Consider the following 18,968-nt stretch of genomic DNA (forward strand, 5'->3'; position numbering starts at 1 on the left):
AAATTAAGTTACCTAAACATTTTAACAGAATTAAAATTTATTTAAAACTTATTTCAGTTCAATATGAAGCCTACAAAGACGGAGTAATACAAAGGGTATATTGCAATCGGAACCCGCATTTTAGTATTCATAAGCGTAAATTGCAATTTATTTTTTATATATATATACATACATACATATACAATTTTTATCAATTTACTTTCTTTAATGATCTTATGAAATGAATATTTAAAACTTAATAAATAAAAAATTATTTACAAGAAAACACCCTGTGTAATATTATTTGTGCATAGTTAAGTACAAAGAAAAAATCTCATTAAATATAAATAATAAGGAAATGATATTGTGTGTGCCATTTTTCGGGTGAATCAAATCATTTTGAATTAAATCTTTCTGATGTAATTATCCTTAATTCTAATTTAATATTCTTTAACAAAATTGAAATATATGGAGGAAGTATAGTCGTACTTATACATAAACATTTACAAATACTTACAATTTAACTTGATGAATTTTTTTTTTATTTTTTACATTTTTGTTTTTGATTTACGAGTACAATTTGGTTCATTCTGTTTTTTATTTTTACTTTTCTTTAACCTTCTAGTTATTTTATTTGTGTACTTTTTATTTTTATTTTCTTTTTCTACTTTTGCAAGAATGGTAATTTATGACCTTCGTTTTTGATTTTGGTTCTATAGAACTTAATTATGTCATTTTAAGTACATCTACTATAATAAGATTCTATTTTGGAAGAAAAATATATTTAGTTTTATTTCCATACATAATATTTTTTTATAATAAAAATACTGTGCTGTTTTCAATTTAACATTATTAAATTTAAATATGACTCGTATGTAAACGCGTGTAAAATAGGGAATAACTTGGTAAAAATAAAAAAAATTAATTTGTAGTAATTTAAGAAATAAAAAAATTTCTCTGCAATTTTGTGAAGAAGTTAATAGTATAGCAGTTAATAGTATGTATTTGATTAAAGACAGAATTGTGAAAAAGATTCACATTTGGTTATAATTTGGAAAAATTTGAATTAATTCACGTTCCAGTTGTTGTATATATTTTTAAAAAAATCTCCGCTTTTATTTTTAAGAAGCAATATCTAAAATATGTATGTATTTGACAGTAATATAAATAGACAATTGTAGTATATTCCTTTTAAAGCTTTCTAAAATGTAAGCAAATTTAACAAAATTGAGGTAAGTATACTATATAAAATTGATAGCAATAACTTACAGCATTAAGTAATAAATTATAGATTTATAGCTAATAGAATTTGTCAACTCATAGAAAAAAACATAGTTGCTTAACTTTTTTCAATTTGTTTAAAAATTGCATACATATAGGGGCGGGAAAAAAAATTCATTTATGGAACTACTGTTGAAAGACTATATTTTACGAGTCTTTCTGTTTAAAATGCAAAATATTTATGTAATTACAGTACGAAATGAATACTTCGATTCATGTTAGTTTTTCTTTTTATTATTACTACTGCTTTAAGTAGAGGTTTTCAAGAATGTTGTTCTATATTTCTATATATTAAAATAATTTTAAAATTTGCTGAACAATAATAGCTCTGCTGCTCAGCAATTTGCTGAACATTTCTGCTAAAATTAGAAAATTTTTGAAGGTCAATGAAAAGAGAGATGAATGAAAAACTAAAAGATTAAAAAAACAGAAATTATATTGAACGAAAGATGAAGAATAAAAAAAAACAACTTCTTTTTTTTTAACTAAATAGAAACGTAGCATTTATGATTTGTCATATAAAAAAGTTATCTTATTATAGAAAAAAACCCATTTAGATTTTTTGTTTCATTTTCAATAAACACGAATAGAAAAAAAACTTTGAAGAAAACTTTAAGCAATCGACTAATTGCCTTTTATAAGAATTGTTCAACAATTTTGCAAATTGAATACAAAAAATTTTGTACAATTTTTAATATTTGATCATTCGAAAAGAAATTTACTTTGAATAAAAAATTTACTTTGAAAACATTAAAAAATAATCTTAAATACGTATATGTAAAAAAAACTTTCATAACCACTGATTTAAAATGAAAACTGCCATTTTTTTACTTAAACTCTGCATCGAGCGCGTTGTTTCATATTAAGTATACTTCTAAATAAAGGAATACAACCAAATTCATTCTTATAAATTATATAAAGAACCGCATGTAGTCATGAAAATTTGTTATATAGCGCTCATTTCAACTCTTAAGAAATCTAGCAAATATACTTACTTAAAGCACTTGTATACATAACAAACCTCAAAAAATGTAAGCTTAGTAATGATTCTGAAATTTAACATTATTTAAAAAAGTTTTTTAGTTATTTTTGTTGCCAAACGTTGTTACGAGTATATACGTTAACTTCGGTTGTATGATCAAACAAAAAGCTATTTAAGAAATTTTGTTAATTATTTCTTAGATTTAGTCAAAAAATTTTAATTTGGGACCTTAATAAATAATCGGTTGCATTGCAGGCATCGATTTTTACAAGAAGCTTGTTCATTCGTCATACTTTTAGATAAATTCCAATAAAAATCTTGTTTAAAAATTTATGAAAATAAAGCCGGAATTATGGTTCTTAACTATTGCGCGCTTATATACCTACACCCAAATCATAGTAGTGTAAGCCATGAAAATAAAGCTACATACAAATTAATATTTTTCATTTAAATTTCACTAATCATTTTATTATGTATGCATATTATAAGATGATTTTTGTTAGTTTCATAAACAGGTTCGTCTATTTCAGTATTCTATAGTTTGGGTTCTTAATCCTTATGCAAAACTTTTATAAAACTCCACGTCAAACCAAATATTTCGGTTTCAAAACTCTATAAATTCTGTGTTGTTTGCGTAATGATTCGACATCTAATTATAACTGTGCTATTGTTTATGTATTATAACAAATTATACTTATTTTAGACCAAGTTTTTAGCAATTATTAATTTTAAGTTCTTATTTATATAGAAATTATGTTAGTTTAATCTTATATACTTACACATCTCTATTTTAATCATGCAAAGCTAAGATAAAACAATTTTCATTTTTAATTAATTTAATTCTTATCGTGATTTAAAATTTTTTTTTCAATTCATTTTACATGAGTATTAAATACGCAATTCAGAGATTTCGTGTACATGATTTTATACCGACATTGACATAAATCGTAATTACACATTTAAGTGCATATAATGATTATTTTATGAATAGTATATATACAGGTTATTATACGTTCATATATATATATACACACACATATAAAGCAAATATATATATATATATATGAATAATATGTTTAATGATCTGAATTATAATGAATTTTTACTTCAAATTTCTATGGGTATTCAAATATAAAAAGGTGCAGCCATATTATAACATGGAAGATGCAGTAATAAAATTACAAAAAAAATACAAATTCAAGAGTTTAAACAGTCAAAAGTAAAATATATTTAAGAGCAGTAGAAAAAGAAAGAAATTTAAGCTGAATCCTTTTTTAAAGTTAAAATTAAAAAAAAAAAGATTAAACGTAAGTATTTAAACAAAATTAAAATACTTAAACTCGAATACTTAAATATAATTAATAATAAGTAATTACTCCTTTTGACAGGCTGTTTCATTTTTAGAAATGGTGCACAAAATAAATGAGTGCTTGATTGAAAGTGTTAAGAATTATACAATTTTACAACAATTTACGAAAGTTGAAATTAAGTCAGTACTTATACTTAAACTCTTAAATTTTTATGAATAAGTTTAAATATTAAGTGCTTGATCAAGAAGTAATTTTATCATACCTCATTGTCAAAGATAAGATTAAATTATCCATATTTTAAATAACAGTTATTCATTATAAGTACATAATATGAAGAAAAAAAATTTAAATATTCTTATAAGCAAGAAAAAATAAAGATTTAAGGATAATTAGTAAAATAAATGTTGATTAAAAAAACATGATTACTCTAAAGTTTATGAAAAAAACATAATAAGTAATATTGATGAAATAATCTTGCAATACCATCTCAGATTTCGCTTCTTCACAGTTTCTTTTTTATAATATTATACTTTATACTGAAAATACATACGTACTAATCTACATTTATTATAAACCAGAATAATTTAGCAATAGCGAATAAAGAAAAATATATGTATTAAGTATACACTTAAGTACAAGGTTTCATTGCAGATATTATCTACATCATTTCCAAAATATTCATACACAGATATATTTACAGATATGTATAAATATATGTAGGTATCGATAATTAGAAATTAGCTACAGTTGTTTATCAGCTGATATGACGTAGCATATTATAACGAGCTCTGCAGTAAAATTATCATTTCATCCTGTTGAATTAGGTGAAGGCATGTGGTGCTTTATTGTATATTTACATTTGTACATGAACTATACATATACATATATATAAAACAAATTTTCTTTTTTTCTCTCTTATTTTATATACCTCCTCATTCTTATGTAGTCTTTTATAAGTATATGCCATCCGTAAAATTATCAATGGGCGGAAAGGTGAGAAAAAAACACGCAAAATAAAGTTTCTTTTTTGTAATTTTATTTGCATATTTAAATGTGTAAGGATGTATATTTTTCTTCTTCAAAAGAAAAAAAAATAATAAAAACGCAAATAAAGGAGTTCGTTAAATGAAAAAAAAAAATTATGTTACCTGAAAAATAAGTAACGCTTCTAAAATATATTTTCGTTTATTACAAAAAAGCGAGTCCGTAATATCTTGCATGTCAAATTTTCTGTATGTACCTACCTAAATAGAGTTTTTCTTTTTTGCTGGTTTTTTTTTGTTTTCCTGAATTTGTCTATGGATGGAAAGAGAAACTTAACAATTGAAAATTAATGGAAATAACTAACTAGAGAAAAATTAAAATGTAGAAAATGTAACTGAAATTTTATTTATTTTATTCGAATTTCTTATCTTGATTTATGAGAAAATTAATTGAAAATTAATTTTATTTTAAAATTAAACTTCTTGTTACTCACATTAAAATCAATAACACAATTAAGAGCATTAAAACCAAGTCCTTTCTTTTATAAACGTATTTATATAAATGTACATTATAGATACATATAATAGATAGAAAATACGTCTATATTTGTATGTTCGTTGTAGCATGTAAATATATAAGTGCATATATATAACGTTTTATTCTTAATAGCTATTTATTTTTAATATCCCTTTAGATCGAATCCTTGTAATCAAAAACAAACCAGTTCAATGTTTTAAAATAATATCTAAAGGAAGGAGAAACAAAACAAAGACGTGCAAATATACATATTAAAAAAGATGTAAATATAGGTACTTTATCTACTTTATAAGTTAAAAAATTGTAATATGTATTTTTTTTATTCGAAAAACAAAATCCATGCTATTAAGTTTACACAACTATACCCTAGTGTAATTTTAATGTCTGCTCTATCTATTTTATATTTTTTGTTTTCAATTTGTTAAGTAAGGGAAATATAATAACAGCAGCTCCAAACGGTGGGGTCAAGGCCAATAATTCATGAATATCATCATAAAGTGGAAAATATTTCTATTTGGTTTATTTTTAAAATATTTGCCTCTTTCAAAAATATATAAGTAGGTAGTTATGAAAAATATTATTCGCCTCTACGATAAGGAGAATAATAAATGAGTTGAAATTATGTCTTGACAATCATCTATCTTTTTACTGGTATAGCTATATTTAATATAACTACATAGATAGTATTGAGTTAAAAGCTATATTGTTAGCAAAAGAATGTGGATTGTACAATGTTGGGTATATTTTAGAAGAAAAATTAGTGTTAACTCAAGATAATTTGGTTTTTATTACTTTAAAGTATAATTTTAGAAATATTAAGTATTATATTAATTTTTCTCAATATTGATTCAATGCATTTATGTTACTTGCAAAAGTTTTCTTATTTTGTACATATTATAATGATTTAATTATCTGCTAATTTAACCATGGATGATTTAAATATATTTTAATATTTTATGAATTAAAATTTTTATTTAACTTAAAAAAAATTTACCTGATTTTGTACATTTATTATTAGCTGAGTTTGGAAATTTTTTATTAAATGTAGAAAAATTAATAATATTAAGAAATAATGACTTGGTTGCATTAAATTTACACACATTTTATCAAAAGATACACAAAACTAAAAATATTTTTACTGGAAGAACTAGTATTAAAATTTAGTTTTTGATAAAAAAATCCCATTTATTTGATTAATTGATGTATTTTTGTCCAAATGGACTCTTAATGAAATTGTTCAATTTTTTTCTTTTTTCCCTTAATATTTTTTTGCAATATGAATTTTATCCGCACAAAATTTTATCATTTTTATTTACTTTTGCACAATATGAAAATACCAACTGAACTGATAAGTTTTTGTTATATGAAAGTCAACTATATTTTTCTAGTACTCTAAAAAATAACAAAAATGTCACTGTCATGCGACTGTCTTCTGATTGTTTTTGTTTTAAAATTTGTTGTTTCGATACTCGATAATTAATTTCAACAATATTTTTGGAGTTATCATTTTGAAATTTAGAATAGCAGTAAATTTATTTTACCAATCATAATAAATGGTGATGCCGAAATAATTTTTTTTTGTTGTTAATGCCATTGCTTATGTTTACTTTTTTAAAGTATTTAATTGATATCATTATCGCTTTTACATTTTCTTTATTATTTGTAAATAATTTTGTAAACAATTTCTTTTTGGTTTGATCAGAATTATCTTATCTGTTTTAGATTTAAACAATCCTACCTGCCTTATAAACTGCTAAGCACTTAATCGTATGTACAAAAATTAAACTATACATATTTCTCAATGCCATAGAATGTTTTTCAAAAGAAAGTTCCGTTCTTGTTTGTCATATATTATCCTATAACTTAAATTGTAGTCTGCATTGCATTAGATAATTTTCTAATAATATTGTTACATGTGGTAATATTAACGTGCTATATTGTGGTAAGAAATTTAATTACGACTCATGTAAAGAATTAAACGAGGAAACGCAATTTAATATATTAATTGTCAAAGTGCAATTTTTAAAAGTAAATTGTGCATAAGTTAATACATTAATACTGCAAATGGAGATGATATTAATTGCTTGTACTAATTATAAAGTAAATAAAGTAAAATGCATTCTATGTAGAAGATATAATTTATTTAAAACTCTTACGACGCTGACACTCAATAATTATCATTGACATAAACCAAGAAGAAACACAAAAGTTTTAAATTCAATAATTAAAACATTAATTTAAATTGTGTAAATAGGTTATCACCAATTAATAGGACTTCACAATAGTGCTTTTATTTTTACTTCAAGAATGGGTGCCTGTTTTGTTTGATATATTCTTAAATAAAATGTTATTGTCATGTATGCTACAATTAATTAAGTTTTGTTTTAATTTCATGTTTTATATAAGACATTTTAAACCCCCTCACGAGACAAAAATTAATAAAACTTAGTAAACTTTTAAAAAATAATAAACCTCGAGGATAGATATAAAAAAAGCAAGTTATTTTTTGACAATGTCCAAGTATATGTTAAAATTAAAACGGCTTTTAAAAAAATAATAATTCCTGGTAAAAAAAACACGCTCATGTGACAAAGCTTATTAATTTTTACTAAGATGAGAGACAAACTGAGTTTAAATTTGTTTTATGAGACAATTATAAACTATTATAAATTTACGTAATTGTGTGTTTCAATGACGATCGAATAGATAATGTGTAAACGATACATTTTGAACGATTGCTGTAGAAGACAATGTGGAAAATATGACGATAATTTCTTTTCTTTATATCTGTGTAGCTCAGTTAGTACGATACAGTGCCAGCCTTGAAAAGAAAGCGTTTGCTTACTGATGTGAGTAAATTTTAAGGAGAAAAAATTCCTCATTAAATTTTTTTTTTGCTTAACCCGTTTCTTTGGAAACGTTAGACTCATACATCTGTCATGTTTTGTATTTAGTTCGCCAGAGTTATACTAGAAAAAAAATCGCTCCCCTTATGCTCAAAATACATTGCTATACTCCTCAATAGCAATTTAATAAAGTTCAAATGGTGCACAGCAACGAAAGCCTTAAATGTTTATTGTCAAAGAGTAGGTACACATTTTATATGACATTTTTATGAAAAACGTCAGATCCCTTGACATTTCCTATATTTTCTTAGTTATTTTTAACATCATAACAAGTTTTGTTAATAAACTAAGTAAGTTTATATTGAATAAAAAATGCATCAGAAAAAAGATAAAAAACAAAATTAAGAAATTCCAGTGCCCATTTTGTGGTGAGCTACGTCATGTGGATTTGGACACTAGTAAAGTTTTTTTTACGTATAATTGAAAAATTATTTTCTTTCTCGGTAATTTGTGTTATATTTTTTGAAAATATTCTTTATATGTATTAATGTTTGTAGGCCAATAAACAAGTTTTGTTAATAAACTAAATAAGTTTATATTGAATAAAAAATGCATCAGAAAAAAGATAAAAAACAAAATTAAGAAGTTCCAGTGCCCATTTTGTGGTGAGCTACGTCATGTGGATTTGGACACTAGTAAAGTTTTTTTACGTATAATTGAAAAATTATTTTCTTTCTCGGTAATTTGTGTTATATTTTTTGAAAATATTCTTTATATGTATTAATTTTTGTAGGCCAATATAATGAAAGATTTCAAGATTTGTCTAAAATGTCACAGTTTTATACAATCAATTTGTGCATTTTGCAACCAAGTCCACAATGCTTCACAAAAATTAAAAAGAAAAGAAAAGTATACCAATAAGTTTTGTACATTTACGTACAAAATATAATTCTATAATTAAAGAAAATAATCATGAAAATTTAGAAATAATAGAAGTAGAAAACAACCAAGGTTTTCTAGATGGGATTAATGATGACAATCATAATTCAGATAATGAATTGGACCAATATTTTATTGAAATTGCAACTAATGACAATTATTAAGACTTAACAAATTCAGGAAATAAATCAAAACATTATTGAAACTCCAAAACTGGAAATTATGACGATTGTACTAAAAGTTCATATCAAACTGAAACGAAAAATGAAAACTAATCAACGCCAATACATAGTTTCAAAGTAAAAAAGAGTGGAGAAGTATTCTTAAACAAAAAAAATTAAAAATTTATCAAAGAAAAAAAAGGATGTGATATATGTGGAAAAACCATTTCAAGTAGTTGGCATTTAAGAGAACATAAAAAATTGCATGTTTTTTTTAAGTGCCCACATTGTGATCTCGAATATCCGAAAAATTGGACAATGATAAATCATTCTCGTAATAAGAATTCTAAAGAAAAATCATTGTGTGAAATATGTGGTAAAGGATTTGCAAGCAACTGATATTTAAGACTGCATCGTGCCATGCATTTATCCGTTGAGGAAAGAGAGTTCTGTAAATTCGAAATTTCTAGCTAAAAGTTTAGTACTTACGCAAGTTTAAAATATCACAAATTACATTTATCTGTTGAAGAAAAAAAGATTAGATTTTTCAAATGTCCGCATTGTGATATAAAATGTTCAAGAAAGAGGTCTCTAATAAACCATATACGTACTAAGAACTCAAAGCAAAATGCTTTCACATACGAAATTTGTGATAAAGTGTTTGCCGCTAAAAGATACAAGTAAAAGATAAGGAATACAAATCAATAATATCGTTAACTAATTATGCCGTGTATGTTTATGATGCATATGAATTCAAAGATAAGAAGCAATGTTGATACTAAAAACAGCGCTTACATCTGGAGCAAGGATATAAATTATGTACTGAAAATATTTGCAAGATTTCCATGATCATCAATTTCCGTGAGGAGGTCACAAAGTTTCCGTGCTCATCAAGTTCAGTGCAAACGTTAACTTTCAACAAAACTTATCACATCACTAAAACTATAGTAATTTTATGATACATTTTAGGAATGCAAAAACTTAATAACTAGCGTTTTATTGCTGAAAATTAATGCTTGTTTATTTAATTGGTTATTTCTGGTAAAATTTATATGATATGTATAAGAAAAGCGTGCTCGATACCCAATTTACTTTTATTTTACGTATCCACTACGTATAGAACGCATTTTGGAAAAGTGTACAATGTCAACAGCTTTATTACAGCTTTATAAAAAAATTAAGTACGGTATTAATAGAATAGTAATACCGTCTCAGAGCTTTAAATACCTTGACATTGTAAAAAAAACTGCTAAAGCTTTTGAAAAATTTGAATACAATTTTTACAGTATTAATATATGTGTACTTTGGCGTTTGTTTAAAAATTTCAATTTAAAGTTCTCTGCAAATCACGGCTGACAGCTATACTTGGCGGCTGGCAGAAATGATTTTTTGTAATGTCGAGTTGCAAATGTTAATTTTTAATAAACGTTGCTACATCATTAAAAACATAGCACTTTTATGCTGTATGTTTCGAAAGAAATTTAGTAAGCAGCAGTTTATTGCTGAAAATTATGCTATTTTATTTATTTGGTTACTTCTTACAAGATTGATAAAAATATAAAAATTGTATGTAACATAAAAATGCATTCAATTTTGGTAGTTTAATCTATAATTTAAAAATCTATAGCAAAAAAATTTAGCCTAAAAACGAAATTTTGAAAATATAAAAAAAATTGATTGACATTAATTTGTCTATACATATCAAGTCAAAACAAAATGTCTTTAAATGTCATTAAACCTACTTTACACTTAGTCGATATACGTGAAAGACCTGTCTAAAAGTTATTTTTCACTAACGTGAAATTTCAATCTAACTAACGTAAAAATTTTCACAATGAGAGATGAAAATTTCGCATAAGAATACGTTTAAACATTTTTTGGGACAAAAATTATTTAAAAAAATTTCAATTTCGAAATAATTTTGATTCTTTAAGAAAATATGAAATTTCGCTGAAATTGTGAATTTTTTAAATAAAAGCCGTTGCTAAGATTTAGGCTTTAAATTCCGCTGCTTGAGTGGAATTCCGCTGATAACATCTTGTTGCCTTCGTTCCAATTTTTTTTAAATTCCATTAATCGTATTACATTTCTTATTTTCTTTTCTCTTCTTAACTAAAAAAAAGTTGAATATTTAAAAAAATATCACGATGTTGTACAAATTTTTCAAAAAACTCGCATTTAAATTTCGTTAAACCTAAGAGAAAGAAAGACAGGAGGCAACTCCAGTTCCCACTTGGATACAATTGTATCCATTTGAATATAATTTTGCTTTAAATTTGAGCTTGAATACAAAGATACTCAAATCTGCTAAAATGCCTAAATTGGCTACATATAAAAATTTTGCTAAAATATGGATACATTTTTTTTTCAAACACTAAATAAATATTACAAAACAGTTAAAATGCTGCTAATATTAAATCGCGAAGTTGCTTTATCTTCAAAAAATGTTATTTGTTGGTTTCCCTAAGCAGGTTTCCGAATTTTTTACAAGAAAGTAAAAAAGATACTTTATTAACTGCCACTTCTTGTGTTCAAATCTAGAGCATTTATACAAGAATGTACCAGAAATATTTTAGTGTAAGCTAGGTGTAATAGAACATATTTTTTAAAATTTATCCGTTTTCATGGTGAATCGTCTTTACCGCATAGTTCAACAAGTACACAACATATACATATGTTTTTGCTTACCTTAACTTTTACATTTAAAATGTAATAAAGGTTGTATGTGTTTTCTTAAAGAGTTTACTATAAATAAAAAAACTCATATTGTGGAATAAAGCAAATTAATATTAATTACAGGTTAATTTGTACAAAATAAGACGACTTAGTATAATAATGCTATTTTAGGAGGAATACATTTTGGATACATTTTTTGTTTTTTTCTCGAAATTGGATACATTTTCTTTTTACCAAGTGGGAACACTAGAAGGAAGAAAGGAAAAATGGAAAAATTTTTCAATTTCATATTTCAGTACGGTTTTAAATATTAATGAGGAAAGATATATGACTTTTTATGCACATTTTGTATTTTTCAATAAAGTAAGTTGAGTAGTGTCGGCTTACCAAAAGTGGTAATGAAAGTAATATAATGTGGTTCATTCCAACAATTTGAGTTATTATCTCATCTCAATTATTTAAAAGATACTTATTGTATTGTTTCAAATAATTTTTAAGTTATGAAAAATAAATATGTATGTACCTACTTCCCCACATTTGTTTTTTACATAATTATTTGAAAACTAGTTAACATGTTATATATAGTACTTGAAAAATATATGGCTTCTTCCTTTATATTTTATTAACAGGTAAACAAGAGCAATTTATTTATAAAATGGCCTTGCTTGGGTATGTATGGTTTATATCATAATACTAATAAAAGGACCTTACCTGTGTATGTATAGCTTATCTTAATACTAAGTGCATACGGACAAAAATTTACATAAGTACCTGACATTTTACAATCGAAATTTTTGGGTCATTTGCTAAGATATTATGTATTTCAAAAAAAAAAAAAAATATTCAAACCCGTAAAATTCATATTCAATTCAAATAAATATATTATTGTCTTTTTTTTTTTTTTTTATTGGTGTGAAAAGAAAACTTCCTTTTATTCGGAATAAAATACTTTTATTTTTCGCTAATATATTTCGTGCGCTACATACGCACTTTATCAAAGCTGATTTTCTTCATAATAGCTGATAAAAGTATTTTATTCCGAATAAAAGGAAGTTTTCTTTTCACACCAATAAAAAAAAAAAAAAATTATATTTCGGAAAAATTATCAACCATTGGAAAAAAAAAAATTTTTGAATATTATTGTCTCTTCCAAAACAATTTAAATATTTTTTTACTTACGTAATTGATTTCATTTAAAAAATATAAATTTCGATTTTAAAAAAAAAAAACCTATAAAATAAAGTCGTGCTTTCCAATTTCGCTTTATGCATTGGGATTTGCTAGATAAAAAGACATTAAAATAATCGTATATAGACATATGTAATACCCTTGAAGCTTTTTTGCCAAGCTGGCCAACATCACTAAAAAATGCCTATTCAAAGTAGTACCTTCGTAACATCTTATTTATAGGTTTATAACTATTTATCAATAGACACTCTCCTTCGCTCTTCTCAAAGAAATTCTGGCATGCTTAATTCGAATATTATACCACAAAAAACCAAAAAATGGCACTGTCTGGGCTTTAAATTTATTTGTTACGAATGTAACGAACATTGCTGTGATCCATCGTATAGTTTTGTTTAATCATAACTCATTAATACGAAAAGTGCAGTTATTGAGGGGGTTTATACCCAAAAGGATTTATCATCATCTACCAAATTATAACAGCTGTGCTTATAGCATACATATTTCCAAAACTTTTTTTATTCTCCTCACATCTTTTTCTTTATAAACAAATTTTATTTTGGAATAGATATTTGCATCAAGAATTTTATAAGCTCACAATCATCACGCATAACGAATTAGAAATATTACAGGAAGGAAAGCAACATCTTAAAAAAAAATTAGAGACAAATTCTTTTTTAGTTGTGTCTTTCTTTGTTCCAACTATTGTAAAATTCGTAACCAACGAATTAGAAATACTAAAGGGAGGAGCATCTTAAAAAACAATGATGTAAAATTTTTCTGGTTGTTTCTTTCTTTGCTCCGCGTATTGTCAAAGTCGTGACAGAAGCGTAATCATTTTATTTTCTTGTTTGGCCTCTAGTATAAAATATGTGTAATTTGAAAACAAGATAAGTTGAAAATTTTTTTAAAGTAAAAAAATATTTCAAAACATTTTTTCATTTTAATATATGTATGTATTTTTATATTACATTATCCAACTTTCCTTGAATTGAATATATGTTTTTGATATTTTGCATTGAATTGGTGTTTACCTGTAATGATAATGTTAGAACAACGTTATTCAATGTGAGACGCTGTTGCATTTCGGATACAATGTTGTGGTAAATTCTTAAACGTCAAATTTTACAAAATCTGAGTTATCTGAGTTTACGGATACTCTACTACGTTTGAAACTGAAAACAAATTTTGACGTTAAAGAATTTACGGATAACTAACATTATATTTACAAATTAATGTTAAACAACTTTAAAAGAAGAAGAATCAGGGAGTTCAATTTGCCATGTTTTTGCTCTACACAATAATAAATATTTCAAAATAAAGATATTCATTCAATAAATTTTGAATGATGCGACAACACTCTTTGGTATAATACCCTTTGTTTAGTCACTTTAAGATTACTTTTGAGTTTTTGATACATCCCTGGCATAAAAAAAATGAATTTTCATAACCAAAGTGTGCAAGAATTTTATAGATTATAGTTCTGCCATAGTGTCATTATGATGTAGTTAATTTAGAGGGTTTAAGAAAAGAAGGTAAAAAGAAAACCAAAAAATGAAAAATAAGTTGCAAGGGCACAAAAATAAATCTAGTTCAATATTATTTCAAGTTTTTACTGAGGTTTTTTGCAAAGTATGTATTGGATGTTTAGTTCTTTTTTAAGTTTTTTTAAGATTTTTTATTTTAGTTCTTTTGGATCTGAAATCAATTCAATCAAAAATGTGACTTACGTAATAGGATGAAACAAGAACTTTGAAGAAGTTCGGGAAACTTCAAAATGGACGTTTTAGCAAAGAATGAAACATTGTTTCAAGGTAAGTAGAATATGCAAGAATATGAATTTATGTTTTGTAAAGTTTAAGAGTTCGTCTTTTGTTTTTCAATTTCTCAGAAATTGTGAACACGTTGTAACAAAATTATTTGTACTGCATCAAATTTTAGTGTTCAAATATTCAAGTTATAAAATACCAATTAGCTTACTGAAACTGTCCTTGTGTTATTTGCAATGCACGTATTTTAACATTGTGACCGTCAAAAAGGACATACATTAAATATCTTTTTCTCGTTATTAACTTAAACAAATATGATGTTACAGTGTGTTCAAAATAAAGGATTACAAAAAATTCAATTTATGCATCATGTTTAACCTAAAACAAAATATTAGGCGCAGTTTAGTTATGTAGGTAAGTACAAAAAACTCAAGGCTAGCTTTGGTTTTTACTGTTGGAGTATGCTTAAAACGCTCCACTGATGCTTTTGTTAAGATCATATAAAAGAATTTGTGTTAAGTAAGCTAATATATTAGTTTACAGCTTTATGACAAAAGCAGATAAACACTGATGTACCAGTAATACTACGATAAATTGGTGTTTAATATTTTAATTCTAGCATAATTTTTGCTGCAGGATTGTGTTACTTTTTAAATTCATATTTAAAAAGTGAGAAAGTTCCAAAATTCAAATATGTACGAATCTTTATACAATAAACCTTAAACTTAATGAATTAAATTGTCCTTGTGTTCTTTGCAATGCATATATTTTAACATTGTGATCGTCAAAAAGGACATACATAAAATATCTTCTTCTCGTTATTCACTTAAACAAATATGATGTTAAAGTGTGTTCCACATAGAGGATGACAAAAAATTCAATTTATGCATCATGTTTAAACTAAAACAAAACTATTAGGTGCAGTTTAGCTATATAGGTAAGTACAAAAAACTCAAAGCTAGTTTTGGTTTTTACTGTTGGAGTATGATTAAAACGTTCCGCTGATGCTTTTGTTAAGATCATATAAAAGAATTTGTGTTAAGTAAGCTAATATATTAGTTTACAGCTTTATAACAAAAGCAGATAAACACTGATGTACCAGTAATATTGCAGTAAATTGGTGTTTAATATTTTAATTCCAGCACAATTTTTGCTGCAGGATTGTGTTACACTTTAAATTCACATTTAAAAAGTGAGAAATCTTCAAAATTCAAATACCTATAAACCTATATACAATAAACATTTAACTTCATGAATTAAATTGTCCTTGTGTTATTTGCAATGCATATATTTTAACATTGTGATCGTCAAAAAGGACGTATATAAAATATCTTTTTCTCGTTATTCACTTAAACAAATCTTATGTTAAAGTGTGTTCCACATAGAGGATGACAAAAATTTCAAACTATATTCCAAGCGAGCTAAAAAAAACTTTGTGTTACCAGATCTTTTTAAAAGCAAGGTAGAAGCAAATAGTAGATGTATTTTAGTTCTGTTTCTAGAATATGCCTAAAGCATACATATTCCAATGTTGGGATTCAAATACTCATCCGTTTCTTGTACAGTTTTTGCTGCACAATTAATTTTGATAATACTTATGATCAAATCGTATCTGTAAATGCAAAACAAATATGGAAACCATTTTAGGTTTATGAAAAGTTTAGTGATCGTTCTGTTATGTTAAAATTTATTTTTTTAAGAATTCCATAATTCACGTATGGTTTGTTTACTATTTTTACCCATTATAATCTTGGGAACCTTTTGAGTCATATCGCGTTAAAATTTTTCGTATAAAAAGTAAGATTTGTAGGGGTGAGGAATTTTCGCAGTTGCATAAAACTCATATTTATTTAGAAATATTGAAAAAAGTAAGATTTGTAGGGGTGAGGAATTTTCGCAGTTGCATAAAACTCATATTTATTTAGAAATATTGCATTGGGTTTGTAATAAACTTAGTAATAACGTGTGGATACAAATTGTCCTTGTGTTTTCAAAAAATTTTTTTTTTCAATGGTTGTCCTTGTGTTGTTTGTAGTACTCATGTCATGGTACTATAATTGTCAAAAAGGACGTATAGAAAATATCTTTATAACGTTATCCATTTCAACATTATGTTGTTGAACTGTTGTTCCATATGAAGATTACACTTTCAGTTTTGGAATACATATATGTATGTATTTATAAGCTATAACTTAAATTTTTAAGCTATAAGTAACAACTAAAATTTCCAATTTTATGTTTTTTCAAAAAATAAAAACTTTGGCCACAACTTTATACATATATTAAAATTATGTTTGTTTTTAGAGCAAGAAAAGAATGGCTGTGGACGATATAATATAATTTGACGACAACCAAGAAGAATATACCCATAAGCTTACCTGGATTTGAACATCATGGGATCATATTATTTTCTCGTAAAACTAGGGAAAATAAATGTATAATTAAAAAATCTATGCATCTACACGAAGTTTCGTATAATTAAAAACTAAATTTGATATTTAAAATAATTTATTTATACATTAATATATGAAGAAAAATAACGTCTTTAATGAACAACTTTTAATTATTATTAAAACAAAAGATAAAAAAAAATAACAAAAATAATAAAATTTGATCTACATATATTTATGCCATTTAAAGATTTATCTACTTTCATTTATAAATTTTATTTTTGACTAAAGTGTGTGATCAATATTCAATGATGATGAACGATACATAATAAGAATACGAAATAAAACAAAAACATTCCTCTAAAAAATACTTTAGTAGGTATTTATTGTAGCAGAAATAATTATAACTTATATTTTTTTAACATGCGTTCAAAGCGTAAGTTTTGCAGAGATTCTCATATTCAAGAAACGTTAATGAAAGCAATACCCAGTGTTGCGTATGTATTTTCATATTTAACACACCCGGTAATTAGTTTTTTTTTTTTGAAAATTAGAATTTAAAAATTTGGCGGTAGAACTCTCAGACGAAAAATCGATACTTTCAAAATTCAAAAAAGGAATTTATTTAAAATGAACACATACATATGTATGTTTATTTTATTACATGTTGAAGAAAAAAATTTCTTCTGATGTTTAAATTTTGTGATAATTTGATGCAAAAAGTTAACCAAAACTAAAAATAAGGCAACAATGAATTATATATCGTTGGCAATACAAATCTGTGTTAATACCTATGCGTCTGTATGTGGATTTGATTTTAAATTTTACAGAACACAAAAAATGTTTATAATCGGTTACATTTTTCGCATAATGTAGAAGAATATTTGATCATTCTAAATATAATCGACCCAATTTGTTATTTTTTGTAACAATAAGTATAAATTCCAATAAGTTTATTCCGACTAGTCTAGCGAGATATTTCGCAAAAAATGGAGCCATTTTGGTAAACTCTTAAACGTCAAATTTAACAAAATCTGAGTTGTTTGAGTTTACAAATACTCTACTGCGTTTTTATTTCAGTCAAAGCTTAAATTCTCAAACGTTTAAAAAAAGTCAATTAAGCGTCAAAATTGTAGATTTTTTTTTACATGCAGACAGTCTGACGTAGTAATTCAGTAAATAAATTTGATGTATTGAGTGACTATCATTATGTTAAAAATAATATAAAAAATATTTTTTTTGCTAATTTTTAATATGTAAGTATAAAATTATTTTAAATCTAAAAAAAAATTTTTTTTTTGTTTTGACGTTTACGGATGATCAAAATTCAAAGTCAATTACGGGTAAAAAGTTTACTACATTTCTGTCCGTAAAAGTCTTATACGTCAGACAGTTTGCAGACTGAAAACAAAATTTTGACGTTAAAGAATTTGCGGTTTCTTTTACTCATAATTTTAAATTTAAGAAAACAAATAAGCTTCTAACTGACATACATACATACATATGGACGTCCTAAAATTTCGTGAAATTGTAAAAATAAATAGAGCTGTTAATGTATGTATGTAGATTGCAAAAATCAGGAACTGATTTTCTTCATAACCGATTCTCTTCATATTGTAAAAACAGCACTTATACTCGTACATAGTGAATATATGTACGTACTTATATGTATGTACTTTCAACGGAAGTTTTTCATATGTATATTATAATATAAAGACCGGCGAGCAGAAGTGTTCAAATAATTAAAAAAGTTTTTTTATATTTAATTTTTTTTTTATTTTTATAACAAATTCAATTTCATTACATAACATAAATTTTACTTCAATATTAATCTACTAATTCATAAAATAAAAAATAACAATTCATTAAGAACAAGAACAAAAAACAGTTAAAAATTCATAAAAGTCCCATTTGAACAGTTTTGCACGT

General features: G+C 25.0%; 1 protein-coding gene, 2 long non-coding RNA genes and 2 other non-coding genes across 5 annotated transcripts in view; 4 read left to right on the plus strand and 1 right to left on the minus strand.

The window, feature by feature from the left end:
- The window catches only part of LOC129615112 (out at first protein), a 148,183-nt gene extending 144,337 nt beyond the window's left edge, over window positions 1-3,846 (minus strand). The window contains exon 1 of the mRNA XM_055530187.1: window positions 3,815-3,846. Coding sequence (XP_055386162.1) covers window positions 3,815-3,846 — 32 coding nt within the window. The remainder of the gene's footprint in view (window positions 1-3,814) is intronic.
- A 4,406-nt stretch (window positions 3,847-8,252) lies between these two features.
- On the plus strand, window positions 8,253-10,155 carry LOC129615240 (uncharacterized). Its single transcript, XR_008697440.1, has 3 exons — window positions 8,253-8,422; window positions 8,477-8,658; window positions 8,713-10,155. It is a non-coding gene; the product is annotated as an uncharacterized LOC129615240 (long non-coding RNA).
- A 4,161-nt stretch (window positions 10,156-14,316) lies between these two features.
- On the plus strand, window positions 14,317-17,282 carry LOC129615326 (uncharacterized). Its single transcript, XR_008697449.1, has 3 exons — window positions 14,317-14,512; window positions 14,568-14,694; window positions 16,954-17,282. It is a non-coding gene; the product is annotated as an uncharacterized LOC129615326 (long non-coding RNA).
- On the plus strand, window positions 14,866-14,977 carry LOC129615509 (small nucleolar RNA psi18S-1377). The gene has a single exon (XR_008697464.1). It is a non-coding gene; the product is annotated as a small nucleolar RNA psi18S-1377 (small nucleolar RNA).
- Window positions 16,664-16,761, plus strand: LOC129615508 (small nucleolar RNA psi18S-1377). The gene has a single exon (XR_008697463.1). It is a non-coding gene; the product is annotated as a small nucleolar RNA psi18S-1377 (small nucleolar RNA).
- Window positions 17,283-18,968: the final 1,686 nt, after the last annotated feature.

The sequence above is a fragment of the Condylostylus longicornis genome, unplaced genomic scaffold (genome assembly GCF_029603195.1).
Source record: "Condylostylus longicornis isolate FDR11 unplaced genomic scaffold, ASM2960319v2 ptg000135l, whole genome shotgun sequence".
NCBI lineage: Eukaryota > Metazoa > Arthropoda > Insecta > Diptera > Dolichopodidae > Condylostylus > Condylostylus longicornis.